Source organism: Moschus berezovskii, chromosome 2 (assembly GCF_049115385.1).
Source record: "Moschus berezovskii isolate FMDL1 chromosome 2, NW_MosBer_1.0, whole genome shotgun sequence".
NCBI classification, from domain to species: domain Eukaryota; kingdom Metazoa; phylum Chordata; class Mammalia; order Artiodactyla; family Moschidae; genus Moschus; species Moschus berezovskii.
In genome coordinates, this window is record NC_142461.1 from 108,474,025 (window position 1) to 108,500,903 (window position 26,879).

General features: G+C 38.2%; 1 protein-coding gene across 2 annotated transcripts in view; it reads right to left on the minus strand.

The window, feature by feature from the left end:
- TTC21B (tetratricopeptide repeat domain 21B) overlaps positions 1-26,879 on the minus strand; it is a 124,575-nt gene that overhangs the window by 78,461 nt on the left and 19,235 nt on the right. For both annotated transcript variants that reach the window (XM_055398931.2, XM_088829848.1), the window contains exons 7-12: positions 16,373-16,457; positions 15,193-15,291; positions 13,601-13,793; positions 13,110-13,207; positions 12,641-12,841; positions 1,469-1,598 (exon numbers count right to left, since the gene is read on the minus strand). In XM_055398931.2, coding sequence (XP_055254906.1) covers positions 1,469-1,598; positions 12,641-12,841; positions 13,110-13,207; positions 13,601-13,793; positions 15,193-15,291; positions 16,373-16,457 — 806 coding nt within the window. The remainder of the gene's footprint in view (positions 1-1,468; positions 1,599-12,640; positions 12,842-13,109; positions 13,208-13,600; positions 13,794-15,192; positions 15,292-16,372; positions 16,458-26,879) is intronic.

Genomic DNA, 26,879 nt, shown 5'->3' on the forward strand with positions numbered 1-26,879 from the left:
GCAAGGGAGTTCCAGAAAAACATCTATTTCTGCTTCATTGACTATGCCAAAGCCTTTGACTTGTGGATCACAATAAACTGTGGAACATTCTAAAAGAGATGGGAATACCAGACCACCTGACCTGCCTCTTGAGGAACCTGTACGCAGGTCAGGAAGCAACAGTCAGAACTGTACATGGAACAACTGACTAGTTCCAAATAGGAAAAGGAGTATGTCAGGGTTGTATATTGTCACCTTGCTTATTTAACTTATATGCAGAGTACATCATGAGGAACGCTGGGCTGGAAGAAGCACAAGCTGGAATCAAGATTGCTGGGAGAAATATCAATAACCTCAGATATGCAGATGACACCACCCTTATGGCAGAAAGTGAAGAGGAACTCAAAAGCCTCTTGATGAAAGTGAAAGAGGAGAGTGAAAAGGTTGGCTTGAAGCTCAACATTCAGAAAACAAAGATCATGGCATCTGGTCATATCACTTCATGGGAAATAGATGGGGAAACAGTGTCTGACTTTATTTTTGGGGGCTCCAAAATCACTGCAGATGCTGATTACAGCCATGAAATTAAAAGATGCTTACTCCTTGGAAGGAAAGTTATGACCAACCTAGATAGCATATTAAAAAGCAAGAGACATTACTTTGCCAACTAAGGTCCGTCTAGTCAAGGCTATGGTTTTTCCCGTGGTCATGTATGGATGTGAGAGTTGGACTGTGAAGAAAGCTGATCGCCGAAGAATTGATGCTTTTGAACTGTGGTGCTGGAGAAGACTCTTGAGAGTCCCTGGGACTGCAAGGAGATCCAACCAGTCCATTCTAAAGGAGATCAATCCTGGGTGTTCATTGGAAGGACTGATGCTAAAGCTGAAACTCCAATACTTTGGCCACCTCATGCGAAGGGATGACTCACTGGAAAAGACTCTGATGCTGGGAAGGATTGGGGGCGGGAGGAGACGGGGACGACAGAGAATGAGATGGCTGGATGGCATCACCGTCTCGATGGACATGAGTTTGAGTGAACTCAGGGAGTTGGTGATGGACAGGGAGGCCTGGCGTGCTGTGATTCATGGGTTTGCAAAGAGTCAGACACGACTGAGCGACTGAACTGAACTGATTATGCCAATCAATTAATAATGACGGATTATGATCTGTTCAAAGGAGAGATTAAAGAGTATAAATTTTTACTGCCTGGCTTTAGTACTATCTGATGGACTTTTTTTTAAAGTGGTAGAACTATATTTTTCCAGAAGTTCATTTTACTCACAGAAGTTTATGGTAAACTTTTTTAAAGAACTAAATAGTTAATAGTAGTACAATATTGTTCTGCACAAAAATTAACTAACTGTGCATATGTAAAATGTGTATTTTGTTTGACTATTCTTCATATATGAGGAGTGCTTAGTTTGTTCATACTTGTTCTTATCAACATCAGAATATAAAGGTTATTTTAAACTTTTAATGTACACCTTACCTGACAAATACTTCACTTTTGCTATCAGAAAGACAGCCTGCAGAAGACCAGGAACGGTTCTGACTATCGTCTCCAGGATTGAGGTACAACGTCTAAGAAGTGGAGAAAGAGGTTGCCCAGGACTTGCAGGCTAAACAAAACAAATCAGCAAGTCACTTTTTATAAGTTTTTAACAGTATTAGGCTAAAAATAAATACATTATTAATTGTAATGTGAAGAGCAAAACCCACATGCTTTTCTAAAACTTCTCTTATTCTATTTATTGCCCAATCTCTCACTATAACAATTACTAGTTTATCTCCCTGGGATCTATGAACAGACTATATAAATGATGGCTTTTGCTCAGCAAAATAATTGTGAAATTACTATACAGTTACTAATTTGATTACATATGAAAGGAGCATTTATGTTCAAAAGCTTTATCAAGGAAACACACCTGTTCAAAGGATTCAAGAGAGGTAGAATTTCTTGCTGGAACTGAGAGTCAAGGGAATGTGAGTTCTAATTCTAAACCTGTCTTGGGATTTTACTCAATTCAATAACCTGCACCACCCTCGAGAATACTGCGAAATTAGTTTTTAGAGAATTCGTATTTTGTCATCCTAGTAAAAATCCAATGGCAGAACACACACATGTACACTACACCAAATTTCTCATATTCCCCACTTTTCTGCCTGACATGTTATAGGCCCTCACTTTTTCTTTTTATTAATAATGAATTTAATAACTAAAGTAGTACCAGACCAGTTGTTTATTCTTTTAATGGCTATCTACTCAATCTTTATACAGCAGTTATCCGCTCACAAATTAGAAATGTGGTATTAGATTTTAAATATCCAACATATACTCTCCTGCTTTACCTTACTAATGCTCCTTCCTTTATCTGAAGGACGATCCTCCCATCCCCGTAACCTCAGACTCCACAGACACAGACTCTTAACTGAAGCATAGTCTCTTACTGACAACTCACCCTACAAGGAGCCACTGTTACTAACAAGAAAAGTGGGGTATCTTCGATGTTGAGGAACCAAAAAAATGTATGCTCAAAAGAATTTTCAGAGTACAACTATTGGTGCCTAGAATACTTCAACTTCTTGAAATTTCTAAAGCACTTATCTAGGTAATTTTTTCTTTTTTTTTTTTTTTAGCATTCTTTGTCTTATTAGTCCTACAGTAGTTTCATATTTTAGTTTTGCCTCTTTTATAGAGCAAGGGTCCTTATGTGTCTTAAAGGTAAGACTTTTAAAACTTTACACGCTAATGAGTATAGTGTATATTTTTAAAATATATTTACTTTTTCAGTGCAATTTGAAAATAATGAAAGCACAGGTAATAGGGTAAGGTTCTGATGTCGTCTGCCCCTTGCTAAAAATTACTCATTGAAAACAACCATCATTTTTCCTCTAATTTCAGAACTAATCATAGTAAAAAATCAAGAGCTTATAAAGACAATCTCTAAGATAATATCTGCTTGATTTTTTTAAAAAAGTATGTATATGTAAAAGGGCCAATGTAATAGAAACAGAGCTGAAGAGACAAGTCTGCCTTTCCAATATTTCCCCGGAAAACAGCATTTTAAGTGCTAATTAGATTCTGTCATGCTGATGAAGGTTACATTATGGAAAAATAGAATGTCTGTGCACTAGGGGACCCAACTACAAGTTAACAGATTATTTCTTGCTCCTTTTACAGTCTACTCTCAGTCCAGCTGCCAGAAAAAGCCTTTTAAAATGCTGAACTGGATCATATGGGAAACCCTCTGGTGGCTACCCACTGCTCTCAGGACTGAAGTCAGAGAAGTTACCACCAGCTCAGTTTCCTGTGCTGAGACCTTGCGTGACCACTCGCTGCCTCCTCCCTTGGTCCCAGCCATCCTCCTCTCCTCTGTCCCTTTGGGCCACTGCAAAATGGCTCCTTTGGCCTGAAACACTCTATTCTATATTCCCACGTGACCTTGAAGTTTTTGTTCAAATTTTACCATCATAATGAGGCCTACCTAGACCAAAAAAATTGGTCATGAAAATCTGGAAAAGGATATGATGATTAATAAAACGCAGCGTGAGCTCCCTAAGGAAAGGTCATTATTCTCATTTCGTTGTTAACTGAAGCTGTAACTTCAGGGGGAAAATCAGGAAGAATACTAAAAACTATGCTTTCAGGAATGAAGTATTTGATATTTCAGTTCAGTTCAGTTCAGTTCAGTTGCTCAGTCGTGTCCGACTCTCTGCGACCCCATGAATCACAGCACGCCAGGCCTCCCTATCCATCACCAACTCCCTGAGTTCACTCAAACTCACGTCCACAGAGTCGGCGATACCATCCAGCCATCTCATTCTCTGTCGTCCCCTTCTCCTCCCGCCCCCAACCTTTCCCAGCATCAGAGTCTTTTCCAGTGAGTCAACTCATCGCATGAGGTAGCCAAAGTATTGCAGTTTCAGCTTTAGCATCAGTCCTTCCAATGAACACCCAGGATCGATCTCCCTTAAAATGGACTGGTTGGATCTCCTTGCGGTACAAGGGACTCTCAAGAGTCTTCTAAACACCAAAGTTCAAAAGCATCAATTCTTCGGCGATCAGCTTTCTTCACAGTCCAACTCTCACATCCATACATGACCACGGGAAAAACCACAGCCTTGACTAGACGGACCTTTGTTGGCAAAGTAATGTCTCTGCTTTTTAATATGCTATCTAGGTTGGTCATAACTTTCCTTCCAAGGAGTAAGCGTCTTTTAATTTCCTGGCTGCAATCAGCATCTGCAGTGATTTTGGAGCCCCCCAAAATAAAGTCTGACACTGTTTCCACTGTTTTTCCATCTATTTCCCATGAAGTGATGGGACCAGATGCCATGATCTTTGTTTTCTGAATGTTGAGCTTCAAGCCAATCTTTTCACTCTCCTCTTTCACTTTCATCAAGAGGCTTTTGAGTTCATTTTCACTTTTTGCCATAAGGGTGGTGTCATCTGCATATCTGAGATTATTGCTATTTCTCCCAGGAATCTTGATTCCAGCTTGTGCTTCTTCCAGCCCAGCTTTCCTCATGATGTACTCTGCATATAAGTTAAATAAGCAAGGTGACAATATACAGCCTTGACGCACTCCTTTTCCTATTTGGAACCAGTCGGTTGTTCCATGTACAATTCTGACTGTTGCTTCCTGACCTGCATACAGGTTTCTCAAGAGGGAGGTCAGGTGGTCTGGTATTCCCATCTCTTTCAGAATGTTCCACAGTTTACTGTGATCCACACAGTCAAAGGCTTTGGCATAGTCAATGAAGCAGAAATAGATGTTTTTCTGGAACTCCCTTGCTTTCTCCATGATCCAGCGGATGTTGGAAATTTGATCTCTGGTGCCTCTGCCTTTTCTAAAATCTGCTTGAACATCTGGGAGTTCACGGTTCACATATTGCTGAAGCCTGGCTTGGAGAATTTTGAGCATGACATGCCATGATATCTCTATGCTGAATTGTGAGTTGAGTCTAACAAAGTTATGTTATCTGCTTACTGCCTATAATAAAAGAGTGATGTTGGAGAAGACTCTTGAGAGTCCCTTGGACTGCAAGGAGATCCAACCAGTCCATTCTGAAGGAGATCAATCCTGGGTGTTCATTGGAGGGACAGATGCTAAAGCTGAAACTCCAATACTTTGGCCACCTCATGCAAAGAGTTGACTCACTGGAAAAGACTCTGATGCTGGGAAAGATTGGGGGCGGGAGGAAAAGGGGATGACAGAGAGTGAGATGGCTGGATGGCATCACCAACTCGATGGACATGAGTTTGAGTGAACTCCGGGAGTTGGTAATGGACAGGGAGGCCTAGCGTGCTGTGATTCATGGGGTTGCAAAGAGTCAGACACAACTGAGCGACTGAACTGAACTGAGTGGATAACGTCAACTTCGAATGAACTCTGTGGTAATACAACAGAGGGTTCCATTCCCAGTTCTACTTGGAAACACATAGGCAGATGATGTTTGAAAACAAAGATCCATATAAAACAGATGACAGTTAGGACCCCAAAGGATACAATAATCTGGAATTATGGGATAAGTATGAGGAGATAAAATTTCATAGGGACGAATGCAGAGTCCTACACTTTGGTCCAAAGTAACAGTGATCAACAGATTTAAGGACTATGGTTAACTGTTAAATCAACAGGGGTCGATAATGTAATGTGATTCACAAAAAAGAAACTGATGGACATCCAGAATTAGAAAGCAAAGAATCTAAGTTTTGCAGGCCAAATCCATATTTGGAATAGTGAACTTAATCAGGCATTGATAAAATCAAGAATATCCTCAGACTCACAACCAGGGATCTCAAACTATGTCATAAAAAAAGAAATGGCTGGAAACCTGGAATTGTTCAGAAACATGAAATTAATTTCCAACATCTGTAGGTCTGTTCTAAGTAACCGGACTTGCTCCATGTCACCGCAGAGAGCAAAAGAAGGACCAGTAAATAGCTGATTTTTTTAACACAAAGCAAAATCTGACTTAACATAGGAAATACAGTCTAATAATCACAGTTACACATAAGAACTGTATCTTTGAGCACATCCAAAGATGGGAGGGGGGAGACCAGAAAGATGCCGGAGGAATAGGACGAGGTGACCACTTTCTCCCTCATAAAATCAGCAAAAGAACATTTGAACGCTGAGTAAATCCCACAAAACAACTTCTGCATGCCGGCAGAGGACATCAGGCACGCAGAAAAGCAGCCCATTGTCTTCGAAAGGGGCAGGACTGAACAGGTGAGCTGAAAAATGTGTCCTCCACCGCCCCTTTGTGTCAGGACGGGAATTAGACACTGAAGAGACCAGCAAAGAGAAGAGCTTTTTCAACAGAAGGAACGGCCTTGAAAGTAACAGATGGAGAAGTCTTGAGCCTACTGCAAGAATAAGACTGGACACCAGAGGCAGAAGCTTAAGTCCAAATCCTGAGAACACCAGAGATCTCCTGTTCCAGGGAACATTAATTGATAGGAGATCATCAAAGGCCTCCATACATACACTGAAACCAGGCACCACCCAAGGGTCAACAAGTTTCAGAGAAAGACATCCCACGCAAATTCTCCAGCAACACAGGAGAATAGCCCTGAGCTTTAATACACAGGCTGCCCAAAGCCACTCCAAATCCACTGACATCTCAAACTCATTACTGGACACTTCATTGCACTCCAGAGAGAAGAAATCCAGCTCCACCCACCAGAACACCAACTCAAGCGTCCTAACCAGGGAACCTTGACAAGCCACCCGTCCAACCCCACACACAGCGAGGAAACTACATAATAAAGAGAACTCCAGAAACTGTCAGAAGACGGAAAGGCCACCCCTAGCACAGCAATATAAGCAAGATGAAGAGGCAGAGAAATACCAAGCAGGTAAAGGAACAGGATAAATGCCCACCAACACAAACAAAAGAGGAAGATATAAGGAACCTACCTGATAAAGAATTTCTAATTTTAATTGTGAAAATGATTCAAAATCTGGAAAGCAAAATGGAGTTACAGATAAATAAAGTGGAGAAAAGGATTGAGAAGATGCATGAAATGATTAATAAGGATTTAGAGGAAATAAAAAAGAGCCAATATACAATGAATAATGCAATAGATGAGATCAGAAACACTCTGGAGGGAACAAACAGAGGAATAACGGAGGCAGAAGACAGGATAAGCGAGCTAGAAGATAGAATTGTAGAAATAAATGAAACAGAGGGAAAAAGAAAAACGAATTAAAAGAAATGAGGACAATATTAGAGACCTCTGGGACAATGTTAAACGCCCCAACATCCGAATCATAGGAGTCCCAGAAGAAGAAGACAAAAAGAAAGACCATGAGAAAATAGTTGAGGAGGTAATAGTTGAAAACTTCCCTAAAATGGGGAAGGAAATAATCACCCAAGTCCAAGAAACCCAGAGAGTCCCTAACAGGATAAACCCAAGGCGAAATACTCCAAGACACATATTAATCAAATTAACAAAGATCAAACACAAAGAACAAATATTAAAAGCAGCAAGGGAAAAGCGACAAATAACGCACAAGGGGATTCCCATAAGGATAACAGCTGATCTTTGAATAGAAACTCTTCAGGCCAGGAGGGAATGGCAAGACATACTTAAAGTGATGAAAGAAAATAACCTACAGACCAGATTACTATACCCAGCAAGGATCTCATTCAAATATGAAGGAGAAATAAGCTTTACAGACAAGCAAAAGCTGAGAGAATTCAGCATCACCAAACCAGCTCTCCAACAAATACTGAAGGATCTTCTCCAGCTAGACAGGAAACACAGAAAGGGTATATAAACTCGAACCCAAAACAAGAAAATGGCAACGAGATCATACTTATCAATAATCACCTTAAACGTAAATGGGTTGAATGCCCCAACCAAAAGACAAAGGCTGGCTGAATGGATACAAAAACAAGACCCCCATATATGTTGTCTACAAGAGATCCACCTTAAAACGAGGGACACATACAGACTGAAAGTGAAGGGCTGGAAAAAGACATTCCGTGCAAATAGAGACCTAAAGAAAGCAGGAGTAGCAATACTCATATCAGATAAAATAGATTTTAAAACAAAGGCTATGAAAAGAGACAAAGAAGGAAACTACATAATGATCAAAGGATCAATCCAAGATGAAGATATAACAATTATAAATATTTATGCACCCAACATAGGAGCACCGCAATATGTAAGACAATTACTAACAAGTATGAAAGGGGAAATTAACAACAACAAAATAATAGTGGGAGACTTTAATACCCCACTCACTCCTATGGATAGATCAACTAAACAGAAAATTAACAAGGAAACACAAACTGTAAATGATACAATAGACCAGTTAGACCTAACAGATCTCTATAGGACATTCCACCCCAAAACAATGAATTTCACCTTTTTCTCAAGTGCACACGGAAACTTTTCCAGGATAGATCACATCCTGGGCCATAAATCTAGCCTTGGTAAATTCAAAAAAATGGAAATCATTCCAAGCATCTTTTCTGAACACAATGCAGTAAGATTAGATCTCAATTACAGGAGAAAAACTATTAAAAATGCCAACATATGGAGGATGAACAACACGCTGCTGAATAATGAACAAATCATAGAATAAATCAAAAGAGAAATCAAAATATGCATAGAAATGAATGAAAATGAAAACACAACAACCCAAAACCTCTGGGTCACTGTAAAAGCAGTGCTAAGGGGAAGGTTCATAGCAATACAGGCACACCTCAAGAAACAAGAAAAAAGTCAACTAAATAACCTAACTCTACATCTAAAGAAACTAGAAAAGGAAGAAATGAAAAACCCCAGGGTTAGTAGAAGGAAAGAAATCATAAAAATTAGGGCAAGATAAATGCAAAAGAAACAAAAGAGACCATAGCAAAAATCAACAAAGCCAAAAGCTGGTTCTTTGAGAAGGTAAATAAAATTGACAAACCACTAGCCAGACTCATCAAGAAACAAAGGGAGAAGAACCAAATCAATAAAATTAGAAATGAAAATGGAGAGATCACAACCGACAACACAGAAATACAAAGGATTATTAGAGAATACTATCAGCAATTATATGGCAATAAATTGGATAACCTGGAAAAAATGGACAAATTCTTAGAAAAGTACAACCTTCCAAAACTGAACCAGGAAGAAATAGAAAATCTTAAGAGACCCATCACAAGCACGGAATTAAAGGCTGTAATCAGAAATCTTCCAGCAAACAAAAGCCCAGGTCCAGACGGCTTCACAGCTGAATTCTACCAAAACTTTAGAGAAGAGCTAACACCTATTCTACTCAAACTCTTCCAGAAAATTGCTGAGGAAGGGAAACTTCCAAACTCATTCTATGAGGCCACCATCACCCTAATCCCAAAACCTGGTAAAGACCCCACAAAAAAAGAAAACTACAGGCCAATATCACTGATGAACATAGATGCAAAAATCCTTAACAAAATTCTAGCAATCGGAATCCAACAACACATTAAGATCATACATCATGACCAAGTAGGCATTATCCCAGGAATGCAAGGATTCTTCAATATCCGCAAATCAATCAACGTAATACACCACATTAACAAACTGAAAAATAAAAATCATATGATTATCTCAATAGATGCAGAGAAAGCCTTCGACAGAATTCAACATCCATTTATGATAAAAACCCTCCCGAAAGTGGGAAGAGAAGGGACATACCTCAACATAATAAAAGCTATATATGACAAACCCACAGCAAACATTATCCTCAATGGTGAAAAACTGAAAGCATTTCCCCTGAAGTCAGGAACAAGACAAGGGTGCCCACTCTCACCACTACTATTCAACATAGTTCTGGAAATTTTGGCCACAGCAATCAGAGCAGAAAAAGACATAAAAGGAATCCAAATTAGAAAAGAAGAAGTAAAACTTTCACTGTTCACTGATAACATGATCCTCTACACAGAAAACCCTAAAGACTCTACCAGAAAACTACTAGAGCTAATCAATGAATACAGTAAAGTTGCAAGATATAAAATCAACACACAGAAATCCCTTGCATTCCTATACACTAATAATGAGAAAATAAAGAAATTAAGGAAACTATTCCATTCACTGTTGCAACAAAAAGAATTAAATACTTAGGAATATATCTACCTAAAGAAACAAAAGACTTGTACATAGAAAACTATAAAACAGTGGTGAAAGTAATCAAAGAGGACACTAATAGATGGAGAAATATACCGTGTTCGTGGATTGGAAGAATAAATATTGTGAAAATGAGTATACTACCCAAAGTAATTTATACATTCAATGCAATCCCGATCAAGCTACCAATGATATTTTTCACAGAGCTAGAACTAATAATCTCACAATTTGTATGGAAATACAAAAAACCTCAAATAGCCAAAGCAATCGTGAGGAAGAAGAATGGAACTGGGGGAATTAACCTGCCAGACTTCAGGCTCTGCTCAAAGCCACAGTCATCAAGACAGTACGGTACTGGCATAAAGACAGAAATATAGATCAATGGAACAAAACAGAAAGCCCAGAGATAAATCCATGCACCTATGGACACCTTATCTTTGACAAAGGAGGCAAGAGTATAAAACGGAGAAAAGACAGTCTCTTCAACAAGTGGTGCTGGGAAAATGGTCAGCCACTTGTAAAAGAATGAAACTAGATCACTTCCTAACACCATACACAAAAATAAACTCAAAATGGATTAAAGATCTAAATATAAGACCAGATTCTATAAAACTCCTAGAGGAGAACGTAGGCAAAACACTCTCCGACATAAATCACAGCAGGATCCTCCAAGACCCACCTCCCAGAATATTGGAAATAAAAGCAAAAATAAACAAATGGGACCTAATGAAAATCAAAAGCTTCTGCACAGCAAAGGAAACTATAAGCAAGGTGAAAAGACAGCCTTCAGAATGGGAGAAAATAATAGCAAATGAAACAACTGACACAGAATTAATCTCCAAAATATACAAGCAGCTCCTGCAGCTCAATTCCAGAAAAATAAACGACCCAATCAAAAAATGGGCCAAAGAACTAAACAGACATTTCTCCAAAGAAGACATACAGATGGCCAACAAACACTTGAAAAAATGCTCAACATCCCTCGTAATCAGAGAAACGCAAATCAAAACCACAATGAGATACCATTTCACACCAGTCAGAATGGCTGCTATCCAAAAGTCTACATGCAATAAATGCTGGAAGGGTGTGGAGAAAGGGAACCCTCTTACACTGTTGGTGGGAATGCAAACTAGTACAGCCACTATGGAGAACAGTGTGGAGATTCCTCAAAAAACTGGAAATAGAACTGCCATATGATCCAGCAATTGCACTCCTGGGCATACACACCGAGGAAACCAGAATTGAAAGAGACACAGGTACTCCAATGTTCATTGCAGCACTGTTTATAATAGCCAGGACATGGAAGCAACCTAGATGTCCATCTGGAGACGAATGGATAAGAAAGCTTTGGTACATATACACAATGGAGTATTATTCAGCCATCAAAAAGAATACATTTGAATCAGTTCTAATGAGGCAGATGAAAGTGGAGCCTATTATACAGAGTGAAGTAAGTCAGAAAGAAAAACAGCAATATATTATACTTACGCATATATATGGAATTTAGAAAGATGGTAACCTTAAGCCTGTATTGTTGCTATTGCTAAGTCACTTCAGTCGTGTCCGACTCTGTGTGACCCCATAGACGGCAGCCCATCAGGCTCCCCCGTCCCTGGGATTCTCCAGGCAAGAACACTGGAGTGGGTTGCCATTTCCTTCTCCAATGTGTGAAAGTGAAAAGGGAAAGTGAAGTTGCTCAGTCATGTCTGACTCGTAGCGACCCCACGGACTGCAGCCGACCAGGCTCCTCCGTCCATGGGATTTTCTAGGCAAGAGTACTGGAGTGGCTTGCCATTGCCTTCTCCGAAGCCTGTATACAAGACTGCAAAAGAGACACAGGTGTATAGAACAGTCTTTGGGACTCTGTGGGAGAGGGTGAGGGTGGGATGATCTGGGAGAATGGCACTGAAACAGGTATATTATATTTGATACAAATCACCAGTCCAGGTTCAACGCATGATACAGGATGCTTGGGGCTGGTGCACGGGGATGACCCGGAGGGAGGATATGGGGAGGATGGAGGTGGGAGAGGGGCTACAGAAGGGGAACACATGTATACCCGGGGTGGATTCATGTCAATGTATGGCAAAACCAACTAATATAATACTGTAAAGTAATTAGCCTCCAATAAAAAAAATAAATAAAATAAAATAATAAAAATAAACTGAGGTTTGGAGAAACAAAGAAACTTGCCCTAAGTAAGAGAGCTCTCCAGTGCTGGAGCTGAGGAAAAAAAAAAAAAAAACAAAGATGGGAGGGACACTTAATGATATTACGGAGTAGATTCTAATACAAGGTGGGTACCTAAATTAAATGACTTCTAATAGTTTAAATTCAAGATTTTAAGATTTTATGAATTACAAATGAATATTTATAAACCAAAACATTTGTTGATAGTAATCATTAAATATTTTCATTAAAAACTATTTCAACTAATATAGATACAAATACTTTCATTTTATAGTCTAATCTGTAGAACATAATTTATTAGTACCTTTTATAAAACATCATGTAAATGCATCTTTGAAAATAAGTCCCAGAAATACACACCTGCATTGGACAGAAATTCAGATATTCTGTAATAATTTCTAGCAAGAAATCAGGATTTAACTTTTCAAAATACTGTATGCCAAGAGGTAAATCCTCCAACTGTGAAAAATGAGTGTCCAGGACATCATTTAACAAATTAATAACCTCTTCTTGTCGTTTATTTTTCCTCATAGCAAGAACTGCATGTAAATAGATTAATTCCTGGAAAATAAGTAGTTTTCATAAATTACTCCATACAGTTATAAAGCCATTTATTTCTACTTAGATTTCAAATGTATATGAAGAGATATTTATAGTCACTATTTGTTCAAACTTAAATTTTACCTGGATTTTTAAAATCATGTGGAAAATTAATAAATGTAATTACATATTAAAATTAGTGCATTAGTCTTTTAATCCCATTGCTAAATTTTTAAACATTTAAAATTTCATATAAGTAGTTAGAATCTACCCTGATAAAATACTATACCGCTGATTTTCCAATAGACTGCTGAACTTCACTAAGGAATTCTAGATGCTGATCTGCATCCTGTAGTTGCCCTTCTATTAATTGACACTGGATAAATCCTAAAAAGAAAACAGATGAAAATGGGAAAAATCCACATCATTTCAGGCATGTACATCTCAAGTTAACACAAACAATATTAAACAAGGTTTTTTTGGGGGGCCATAATACAAAGTTAGATTAAAAAAAGAAAAAGAGTAAAAGGAAATGGGTAGCTCTGTACCCACATAAAATCAGTTACTAAGGAATTCTTAATTTATGGGAATTATCTCATAAAAATCTATTACCTGCAGATAGTTTTTAAGAAACAAAAATTCTATTCTTAAAGATACATGATTTTTTTCTGCTGTAGATAGTAGAAAACTACAAAATATGTCTTTTCTTCTTTAAAGGCATGTATTAAAGGCAATCATTTGCATCTGTATGAGGAACACTCACAGATACAGTTGTCATACCAATTAGAGCAGAGACACTGGTTTCATCTAGTGTCATGGCGGTCTTATACCACTTCAAGGCCTCTTTAACTTTCCCGTGTAAAATCATTTGGTATCCAAGCTCTGTAGCAAATTCTGATTCCTGAGGATTTAAACTAAAAGCTCTTTCTAGTAATGTTTGGGTTTTCTGAAGAATGAGTTGACTACGCCCACACTAAAAAGAAAAAAAATTAAGTTAAACTAAAGCAAGTCTACTAACATGGAAGAATTTGTTTTTTCTAAATGTACATATGAATAATTTGTATTTCACAGATGAAAAATACAGGAAAATTATTTCATAACTGAAGAATAATAAATCTACTGTATTTACTATCTAGATAGTACATCAAGAGTTTATATCCTACCAGAACTTAAACATCCTAATGAGTAGTGCTTTTAAAAAACAGCTCTCTTGAAAAATGTATTGCTTCTATGGTACTCCACAAGTATATTTTTTATAACTCGTTTTTTAAACTGTCTTATGACTGTCTTATAATTAGAGAAGAAAATCATTATTTAAGGTTTTATATATATTTACATATGTGTGTGTGTAAATATAGCATAATATATAGAGATGTATATATTTTATTGAACTTTTTTTTTTATTGCATTGAAAACTAGGATAAGAATCTGATTTACCCCTAAAGACAAGTGTGTCACTAGTGAGAACCACGCCTTATAATCTTCTTGAAAAAAAGCCTTCAAAAATATTTCAAGAAATGGCAATGTTGTCAGAATTAAGTACATACTTTTTGAACATCATTACTTTGAAAGAATTGTTACTTACTAAATTGTTTGATTTGCTGTAAACTAGTAACAATTATGTGTCTGCAGTAGGTAAATAAAAGATGTTAATACTCCCCACTAACTCAAATTTCTGTAATGGGGAGCAGTTTCCCTAAATTTCACATGATCTGACAACCTTTGTTTTTAATTAGGAGAATTCAGTTTATTCATATCATTTAACAATTAATAAACTTAATTATTTTCTCTCAACTTTATTTTAATAATTATTTTACTTAGGGTGCCCTTTTTCTTATTTTTTTCTAGCATAGTTTCAATCCTCTCATTTCTTGTATTAGTTTCAAGATTCTGCTATATTTATCTATTCCATTTCCAATTACCTTTTTATGGGTGCTTGTCATAAAATTCATTTCTTTACTATTACAAAAAGTAAGAGAGAAACCATTTCCTCAACCCAAATATTCTATTACTTACTTTAAAACATTTAAAAAACAGTTTTAAAAACATAAAGCAAAGAACAACCTTAGTCATAAATCCTATGCTCTGGTTAAAATAAATTACTTTCCATTTCCTTTGTCTGGAAGGCACTTCCCTATTCTTAAAGGATTCACAAGTGCCACTTCCTCCATGAACCCTCCATGATGGCTTTTTATAGCTGGAAACTGTATCTCCTCTGAACTACCTCGCTTAAGAATGTATCACATATTCATAGGCACATCTATGAATTTTCTAGTATTTTCACTCTAGGCCATATGCTTTTTGGTGCCTCAACATTTGTGACTAATTTTATATTTCCAGCTACAAATAACAGAGCTTTGCTGTACTCTTACAGATCTGCTGAAGGCTATTGTGATCGTATAAAAAAGTTGAGCATTCTGTGGTTCCACGGCATCCAATACATTTCCTAAGTTTTCCAGCTGGGTGGCAGCCTAAAACAAAAGTATTCAGTATAATTTTAAAATACACTAAGAATAAAAATAGCGTAACACATGACATGTACATTAGTAAATTAGTATTTATATGTTAAAAAAATCTTTGCTTTTATCAATTCCCCTTCTTCCAATGAAATCATATGATGCAAGAGGGTAAAGGATCCTTCCATAAAAAGTGCAATGATTATAAGTAAAAATTGCATTATAAAATGTGCTTCTTTAATAGTTGTTACTGAATAGAAACCTTTGGGTGATATCCAAATATTCAAATACACCTATAATATCCAGTTAACTATCCATGCCAAGCCACCTCTCCAATAATTTATGACACATATGAGATATGAATGATAACTTATTTACAAACATTAATATTATATGAGGTCAGTCCTTGGATTACCTACATAGCCTGGTTTATATTTAAAATATTTTCGAGACCAAAAAAAATCAGGTACTTGAAAAATAATTTCAGTGCCTGGAAAATTTACCCTAGATTTGCTCCTACTAAGATTCTTCTAGTATTTACTGAAGTACTTACTAGGTACTATCACATTAACCCATTTAACCCTAAATGAGAGTCTAAATCTATTATCTGTTATAATATTACTGACTTCAGAGTGGATTTTGACATCCCATAAACCAAAATACATAGTCAATGTGTTCACTACCAGAGAAATGTGTGCCTTATAAGGTTCAATGGGATTTCATCCTAACCCATTTAACTTATGCAAACTCAATAAAATTATAAAAGTACTATGAATTAAATTTTGTATGTTCTCTTCCATAACCAGTACCACTTGTTACATTAATTATATATCATATGACACATGACTTTTACATAGAAAAAGCATCTGCTGTAATTAATTTTTAAAGCTTTCAAGGGTAATTTTAACTATATGATACTTTTGCTTTACTAGGTGATTTAAGATACCCACCTTTGTTAAGGTATATTTCTAGGACTCAACTAAAAACTGCCATGATATACATTCTAAAAGCAATTCAAGACTCTTTAGTATGTGCATGTGTGTGTAACTAAATATATATTTAATACAGGAAAGTTATACAGTACAATACAACTTACCTTCTCTATATCCCCCTCCCGACACAAATAGTAAAGGGCCAGCATTCTCAGTGCTTCCAAATTTTGATTATCTTGCAGCATCAACCTGTAAAAAAATTTCAGTTAATGTTGAAATAAATTATGTATTATTATTTGACAACTTGCAAATTTGGTTTATTGGTCTGATTGCTCCATGGTTTAAGTAAGTAATTTTCATTAGTAAAATGACATCTCCTTTATAAAAATTATCAATCTCATTATTTAAAAACAAAAGAATCTCTGGATCTTTATCTTAATATGTTTATGAAGGCAAAATGGTTGTCTGAGGAGACCTTATAAATAGCTGAGAAAAGAAGAGAAGTAAAAGGCAAAAGAGAAAAAGAAAAGATATACCCATCTGAATGCAGAGTTCCAAAGAATAGCAAGGAGAGATAAGAAAGCCTTCCTCAGTGAACAGTGCAAAGAAATAGAGGAAAACAACAGAATGGGAAAGACTAGAGATCTCTTCAAGAAAATTAGAGATACCAAGGGAATATTTCATGCAAAGATGGGCACAATAAAGGACAGAAACAGTATGGACCTAACAGAAGCAAAAGATATTAGAAGAGGTGGCAAGAATACACAGAAGAGCTATACAAAAAAACATCTTAATGACCCAGATAACCACGATGGTGTGATCACTCACCTAGAGCCAGACATCTTGGAATGCAAAGTCAAGTGGGCCTTAGGAAGCATTGCTACGAACAAAGCTAGTGGAGGTAATGGAATTCCAGATGAGCTATTTCAAATCCTGAAAAATTATGCTGTGAAAGTGCTGTACTCAACATGCCAGCAAATCTGCAAAACTCAGCAGTGCCCACAGTACTGGAAAAGGTCATTCCAAATCAATTCCAAGTTTTCAATCCAATCCCAAAGAAGGGCAATGCCAAAGAATGTCCAAACTACCACACAATTGTACTCATTTCACATGCTAGCAAGGTAATGCTCAAAATTCTACAAGCTAGGCTTCAATGATATGTGAACCAAGAACTTCCAGATATTCAATCTGGATTTAGAAAAGGCAGAGATTCAGTTCAGTTCAGTCGCTCAGTCGTATCTGACTCTCCGCAACCCCATGAATCACAGCACACCAGGCCTCTGTCACCAGAGATCAAATTGCCAACATTCGCTGGATCATAGAAAAAGCAAGAGAATCCCAGAGGAATATCTGCTTCATTGACTATGCTAAAGCCTTTAACTGTGTAGATCACAACAAACTGTGGAAAATTCTTCAAAGAGATGGGAATACCAGACCACCTTACATGCTCCTGAGAATCCTGTATGCAGGTGAAGAAGCAACAGTTAGAACTGGACATGGAACAACAGACTGGTTCTAAATTAGGAAAAGAGTATATCAAGGCTATATATTGTCACCCTGCTTATTTAACTTATACGCAGAGTACATCATGCAAAATGCTGGACTGGATGAAGCACAAGCTGGAATCAAGATTGCCAGGAGAAATATCAATAACCTCAGATATGCAGATGACACCACCCTAATGGCAGAAAGCAAAGAACTCAAGAGCCTCTTGATGAAGGTGAAAAGAGGAGAGTGAAAAAGCTGGCTCAAAACTCAACATTCACATAACTAAGGTCATAGTATCTGGTCCCATCATTTCATGGCAAATAGATGGGGAAACAATGGAAACAGTGAGACTTTCTTTTCTTGGGCTCCAAAATCACTGCAGATGGTGACTGCAGCCATGAAATTAAAAGACGCTTGCTTTTTGGAAGAAAAGCTATGACAAACCTAGATAGCATATTAAAAAGGAGAGACAAGGAGCACGGGAAGATGGCGGAGGCATAGGACAGGGTGACCACTTTCTCCCCCACAAAATCAGCAAAAGAACATTTGAACGCTGAGTAAATCCCACAAAACAACTTCTGAATGCCGGCAGAGGACATGAGGCACCCAGAAAAGCAGCCCATAGTCTTCGAAAGGAGATAGGAAATAGTATAAAAGATAAAAAGAGAGACAAAAGAGGGAAGGACAGAGCTCCGTCCCGGGAAGGGAGGCCTAAAAAAAAAAAAGAGAAGTTTCCAAACACCTGGAAACACGGGCGAGTCTATGGATAGCCTTGGAACCTCAGAGGGCCACATAACTGGGAGAAAAAAGACATAAATAATTAAAACCCACAGACTAAGTGCCCAGAGGAAACTCTCAGCAGAGAAGCGGCGCAGATGCCCGCACCCGCTACCAGCAGGTGGGGGCTGGGCAGGGAGGCGTGGGCAGCGATTAGAGAGAGGACCGAGGGCAAGCTGAGCACGCTAACGAGAGCGAAGAAGACTGTGCCATGAAAAGCCCCAACCTGGGACTCCGCCAGCCCCGCTCACAGAACAAAGGACTGAGCAGAGCGAGCTGGCTGCGGGTGGCGCATCCCCCAGCAGAGAGGCTTCCCATACCAAGCTGCAGGCAGGCTTCCTGGCTAACCAAGACTTCTCGGTTCTGGCCGGTCGATATCCGCCTGAGAAAGTGCGCCGATTATACACCCAAAAAACCGAGTGGCAGGGACCAGGGAGGCGATAAGTCGCAGCGACCGTGCTTGCTAAATGCCTGGTCACCTGAGCTGCTTGGACCGGGGAAGGCATAAAACGAAGGCCCAGCCAAGTCTGCACCTTTGTGGAGTACCCGAGGACCTGAAACTGAGCCGCTCAGACCTGGGAAGCACATGCAACCCAGTGCCAGCCGTGGACAGCTCCCAGCAGAGCAACCTAGAGCCTGAGCAGCATAAACAGGGAAAACACACATGCCGGGAGCGGGAGCATTCCCAGAGTAGTCGAGACACTGCAAGCACTCCCCACAGACGCCAGGGATATTTGTTAGCAGCACTCCCTCCCCACAACAGGACAGAACAGAGAGAAGAAATCCAGCTCCACCCACCAGAACATCGACACAAGCTTCCCTAACCAGGGAACCTTAACAAGTCACCCATCCAACCCCACACACAACGAGGTAACTACATAATAAAGAGAACTCCACAAACTGCCAGAGGATGGCAAGGACACCCCAAGCACAGCAATATAAGCAAGATGAAGAGGCAGAGAAATACCCAGCAAATAAAAGAACAGGATAAATACCCACCAACACAAACAAAAGAGGAAGACATAGGGAACCTACCCGATAAAGAATTTTGAATTTTAATTGTGAAAGTGATTCAAAATCTGGAAAGCAAAATGGAGTTACAGATAAATAAAGTGGAGAAAAGGATTGAGAAGATGCATGAAATGTTTAATAAGGAATTAGAGGAAATAAAAAAGAGTCAATATACAATGAATAATGCAATAGATGAGATCAGAAACACTCTGGAGGGAACAAACAGAGGAATAACGGAGGCAGAAGCCAGGATAAGCGAGTTGGAAGATAGAATTGTAGAAATAAATGAAACAGAGAGGGAAAAAGAAAAACAAATTAAAAGAAATGAGGACAATATTAGAGACCTCTGGGACAATGTTAAACGCCCCAACATCCGAATCATAGGAGTCCCAGAAGAAGAAGACAAAAAGAAAGACCATGAGAGAATAGTTGAGGAGATAATAGTTGAAAACTTCCCTAAAATGGGGAAGGAAATAATCACCCAAGTCCAAGAAACCCAGAGAGTCTCTAACAGGATAAACCCAAGGCGAAATACCCCAAGGCACATATTAATCAAATTAACAAAGATCAAACACAAAGAACAAATATTAAAAGCAGCAAGGGAAAAGCAACAAATTACACACAAGGGGATTCCCATAAGGATAACAGCTGATCTTTGAATAGAAACTCTTCAGGCCAGGAGGGAATGGCAAGACATACTTAAAGTGATGAAAGAAGGTAACCTACAACCCACATTACTGTACCCAGCAAGGATCTCATTCAAATATGAAGGAGAAATAAGCTTTACAGACAAGCAAAAGCTGAGAGAATTCAGCATCACCAAACCAGCTCTCCAACAAATACTAAATGATCTTCTCTAGACAGGAAACACAGAAAGGGTATATAAACTCGAACCCAAAACAATAAAGAAAACGGCAACGGGATCATACTTATCAATAATCACCTTAAACGTAAATGGGTTGAATGCCCCAACCAAAAGACAAAGGCTGGCTGAATGGATACAAAAACAAGACCCCCATATATGTTGTCTACAAGAGATCCACCTCAAAACGAGGGACACATACAGACTGAAAGTGAAGGGCTGGAAAAAGACATTCCACACAAATAGAGACCAAAAGAAAGCAGGGGTAGCAATACTCATATCAGATAAAATAGATTTTAAAACAAAGGCTGTGAAAAGAGACAAAGAAGGAAACTACACAATGATCAAGGATCAATCCAAGAAGAAGATATAACAATTATAAATATTTATGCACCCAACATAGGAGCACCGCAATATGTAAGACAATTACTAACAAGTATGAAAGGGGAAATTAACAACAACAAAATAATAGTGGGAGACTTTAATACCCCACTCACTCCTATGGATAGATCAACTAAACAGAAAATTAACAAGGAAACACAAACTTTAAATGATACAACAGACCAGTTAGACCTAACAGATCTCTATAGGACATTCCACCCCAAAACAATGAATTTCACCTTTTTCTCAAGTGCACATGGAACCTTTTCCAGGATAGATCACATCCTGGGCCATAAATCTAGCCTTGGTAAATTCAAAAAAATGGAAATCATTCCAAGCATCTTTTCTGAACACAATGCAGTAAGATTAGACCTCAATTACAGGAGAAAAACTATTAAAAATGCCAACATATGGAGGATGAACAACACGCTGCTGAATAATGAACAAATCATAGAATAAATCAAAAGAGAAATCAAAATACGCATAGAAATGAATGAAAATGAAAACACAACAACCCAAAACCTCTGGGACACTGTAAAAGCAGTGCTAAGGGGAAGGTTCATAGCAATACAGGCACACCTCAAGAAACAAGAAAAAAGTCAACTAAATAACCTAACTCTACATCTAAAGAAACTAGAAAAGGAAGAAATGAAGAATCCCAGGGTTAGGAGAAGGAAAGAAATCGTAAAAATTAGGGCAGAAATAAATGCAAAAGAAACAAAAGAGACCATAGCAAAAATCAACAAAGGCAAAAGCTGGTTCTTTGAGAAGGTAAGTAAAATTGACAAACCACTAGCCAGACTCATCAAGAAACAAAGGGAGAAGAACCAAATCAATAAAATTAGAAATGAAAATGGAGAGATCACAACTGACAACACAGAAATACAAAGGATTATTTGAGAATACTATCAGCAATTATATGGCAATAAAATGAATAACTTGGAAGAAATGGACAAATTCTTAGAAAAATACAACCTTCCAAAACTGAACCAGGAAGAAACAGAAAATCTAACAGACCCATCACAAGCACGGAATTAGAGGCTGTAATCAGAAATCTTCCAGCAAACAAAAGCCCAGGTCCAGACGGCTTCACAGCTGAATTCTACCAAAAATTTAGAGAAGAGCTAACACCTATTCTACTCAAACTCTTCCAGAAAATTGCTGAGGAAGGGAAACTTCCAAACTCATTCTATGAGGCCACCATCACCCTAATCCCAAAACCTGGTAAAGACCCCACAAAAGAGAAAACTACAGGCCAATATCACTGATGAACACAGATGCAAAAATCCTTAACAAAATTCTAGCAATCAGAATCCAACAACATATTAAGAAGATCATATATCATGACCAAGTGGGCTTTATCCCAGGAATGCAAGGATTCTTCAATATCCACAAATCAATCAACGTAATACACCACATTAACAAACTGAAAAATAAAAATCATATGATTATCTCAATAGATGCAGAGAAAGCCTTCGAGAGAATTCAACATCCATTTATGATAAAAACCCTCCCGAAAGTGGGAAGAGAAGGGACATACCTCAACATAATAAAAGCTATATATGACAAACCCACAGCAAACATTATCCTCAATGGTGAAAAACTGAAAGCATTTCCCCTGAAGTCAGGAACAAGACAAGGGTGCCCACTCTCACCACTACTATTCAACATAGTTCTGGAAATTTTGGCCACAGCAATCAGAGCAGAAAAAGACATAAAAGGAATCCAAATTGGAAAAGAAGAAGTAAAACTTTCACTATTCGCTGATGACATGATCCTCTACACAGAAAACCCTAAAGACCCTACCAGAAAACTACTAGAGCTAATCAATGAATACAGTAAGGTTGCAGGATATAAGATCAACACACAGAAATCCCTTGCATTCCTATATGCTAATAATGAGAAAATAGAAAGAGAAATTAAGGAAACTACTCCATTCACTGTTGCAACATAAAGAATTAAATACTTAGGAATATATCTACCTAAGGAAACAAAAGACTTGTACATAGAAAACTATAAAACAGTGGTGAAAGTAATCAAAGAGGACACTAATAGAGAAATATACCGTGTTCGTGGACTGGAAGAATAAATATTGTAAAAATGACTATACTACCCAAAGTAATTTATACATTCAATGCAATCCCTATCAAGCTACCAATGATATTTTTCACAGAGCTAGAACTAATAATCTCACAATTTGTATGGAAATACAAAAAACCTCGAATAGCCAAAGCAATCGTGAGGAAGAAGAATGGAACTGGGGGAATCAACCTGCAGGGACTTCAGGTTCTACTACAAAGCCACAGTCATCAAGACAGTATGGTACTGGCATAAAGACAGAAATATAGATCAATGGAACAAAACAGAAAGCCCAGAGATAAACTCATGCACCTATGGACACCTTATCTTTGACAAAGGAGGCAAGAATATAAAATGGAGGAAAGATAGTCTCTTCAACAAGTGGTGCTGGGAAAACTGGTCAGCCACTTGTAAAAGAATGAAACTAGATCACTTCCTAACACCATACACAAAAATAAACTCAAAATGGATTAAAGATCTAAATATAAGACCAGATTCTGTAAAACTCCTAGAGGAGAACGTAGGCAAAACACTCTCCGACATAAATCACAGCAGGATCCTCCATGACCCACCTCCCAGAATATTGGAAATAAAAGCAAAAATAAACAAATGGAACCTAATGAAAATCAAAAGCTTCTGCACAACAAAGGAAACTATAAGCAAGGTGAAAAGACAGCCTTCAGAATGGGAGAAAATATTAGTAAATGAAACAACTGACAAAGAATTAATCTCTAAAATATACAAGCAGTTCCTGCAGCTCAATTCCAGAAAAATAAACGACCCAATCAAAAAATGGGCCAAAGAACTAAACAGACATTTCTCCAAAGAAGACATACAGATGGCTAACAAACACATGAAAAAATGCTCAACATCCCTCATAATCAGAGAAATGCAAATCAAAACCACAATGAGATACCATTTCACACCAGGCAGAATGGCTGTTATCCAAAAGTCTACATGCAATAAATGCTGGAGAGTGTGTGGAGAAAGGGAACCCACTTACACTGTTGGTGGGAATGCAAACTAGTACAGTGTGGAGATTCCTCAAAAAACTGGAAATAGAACTGCCATATGATCCAGCAATCGCACTCCTGGGCATACATACCGAGGAAACCAGAACTGAAAGAAACACATGTACTCCAATGTTCACTGCAGCACTGTTTATAATAGCCAGGACATCTAGGAAGCAACCTAGATGTCCATCTGCAGACGAATGCATAAGAAAGCTTTGGTACATATACACAATGGAGTATTTTTCAGCCATCAAAAAGAATGCATTTGAGTCAGTTCTAATGAGGTGGATGAAATTGGAGCCTATTATACAGAGTGAAGTCAGCCTGAAAGAAAAACATCAATACAGCATACTAATGCATATATATGGAATTTAGAAAGATGGTAACCTTAACCCTGTATGCTGCTGCTGCTGACGAGACAGCAAAAGAGACACAGGTGTATAGAACAGTCTTTGGGACTCTGTGGGAGAGGGTGAAGTTGGGATGATTTGAGAGAATGGCATTGTAGCATGTATATTATCATATGTGAAATGAATCACCAGTCCAGGTTCGACGCATGATACAGGATGCTTGGGGCTGGTGCATGGGGATGACCTGGAGGGAGGATATGGGGAGGAGGGAGGTGGGAGGGGGGGTTCAAGAGGGGGAACACATGTACACCCGGGGCGGATTCGTGTCAATGTATTGCAAAACCAACCAATATATTAATGTAAAGTAATTTGCCTCCAATAAATAAATAAATTAAAAAAATAAAATAAAAAGGAGAGACATTACTTCGCTGACAAAAGTCCATATAGTTAAACCAAGGTGTTTTCAGTAGTCATACATGAATGTGAGAGTTGGACCATAACGAAGGCTGAGCACTGAAGAACTGATGGAACTGAACAAACAGGGTAACACATTAGGTTTCTTATAATGCATGGCATGCTACGTTATTAGCTGCAGCTTTTTCTCTTTCCCTGATACACGCTTTCTGCCATGTAACTGAGCAGTTCCTACTACAAATGAAGGCTTGTACTTCACTGCCTCCGACTACAACTTGTACTTATTCTTGGCCAACAGGATGTGGACAAGAATGGCAGTGCGCCACCCCTGTTTCAGAGGCATTGCATATTTCTGCTTGTCCCCTGCATCTCTGCCATCACCAGGAGAAGGGCTTTCTCTAAGAAGCTGGTGCTATTTGGCTGGAGCCCAGAGAAGAACACCCTAGAGCTGACCTGAGTCCAAACTGCAGCGAGGTTTCATGACCTCTCAGCTGGACATGAAACTTGAAGCAGAGCCCCAGCCACATCTCGACTGGGTCAGTGACCCTAGATGATCCACAGCAAAGTGAGAAATGAGCATGTATTATCACACGCCCTGAGAAGTGTGGCTGTTTGCTGCACATCAGTAGCTGCCTAAAGATACTAATTTGGGATTAAAGAAACTCTCCCCAAATAATCTACAGGTTTCATGCAATTCAACCCAACATCTTATAAGGTTTTAGTAATTTTTTTTTAACAAGCTATTCTGATTGTCAACTGCAAAAGGCCAAGAAAACCATCAGAAAAGAAACATGATGGAGAACTTCTTAAAAGATGTCAAAATCCATTAGAAATATAGGAACAAACAGATCTAATTAATAAGAAAAAAAGGACCAGTGACTATACGGGGGGAAAAAAATAGCTTTCAGCATTAAAAACATGCTCAATTTCAACACAAACAAGGAAGTGAAAATAAAAATAAGGTACCATTCTTATCCTACTAGATTGCTTTTTTAAAAAACAAAACAAAAAACCTCACGCTGACAATAGCCAAAATTCCTGAGGATAGGGGAGGGGACATTCAATAGACTAATGATGAGAGTACAAGTTAGTATAGTTTCTCACAACACAGTAGTATTTATCCAATGTCAAATGTGTATATTTGAGGCAGGGACTGCACTCTCTCCTCAAAATCACTTCCCCCTTATCTGCTTGGGCTCTGGGTTACCCAGTCTCCCAGCCATCTCTGCAGGTAGCTGTGGCCAATGTGAGAGCAAGCAGTATGTGCCATGTCTGGGCCTGGACTTTCAAGAAGAGCAGAATGACTCCTCCACACTCTTCCCTCTCTTACCAGCTGTACATCAACATCATGAGGTTTTAGGAAAAGGCAGAGTTGTAAAACAGAAAGAACTTAGGTTTCTTAAAGACAATGTGGAGAAAGGCTGACTGATCAAGTCTTACACCCACTCAAAACAGTTACAGATGACAAAAATAAAGATATGTTTGTATCTGCTTTTCACAGGAGCTTAGCTTACCCTAAAAATTAAAATTCCCTTTAAATCAGTAATTTGTCATTTGGGAAACCATCCTCCAGAAATACTTCTCCATGTGTAAAAAGACGCGTGTGTGTGTGGCTGAGTGGGTGGTTGTGTTCACTACAATAATTAGAATAGCAAAAAATTCAAAATAGCCTAAATGCCTATCAATGGGGAAAGACAAAATAAACTATATTTATGTTCACTTTATAGACACCATTCATGGCTAATGAAATACTAAGTTAAAGAAAAATCAAGTTTAAAAACTATATAACAAGTCTGTTTATCATTTTTTAAATGCCCCCACGATACAAACATATATTCTGCACATTATTATGTAGATACTTCCAACTCCCAGCCCACAAACAGTGCCTAGGAAAAAAATCTGAAAAGTATAAACATCAGAAACTTATTTACGCACAAACTGTGGCCTCCAAATACCACTTCTCAATAAAAGGAATTAGATTGCCCTGTACAATGGCCGATACCAATAATGGGTAAGTAAATACACAAAATAACCCTGGTATATCTCGCCATATGCAACAGTACGGACACTATGAAAGACTTCTAGGATAATGTCATAAGGACTTGAAGAAGCTACTAATGACCAAAGACAAGTCAATCTGAGCAACTACAATAAACAAAATGGTTAGAAACACTCAAGTTTAATCTATATCACATAAACAAACAAACCCAAATCCTTAATCACCACTGGAGAATGCCAGGTCTGCAAGGGGCCTTTTTTGCTTGTTTCTGAAACCTGGGAATGAGGTCAAAGACTC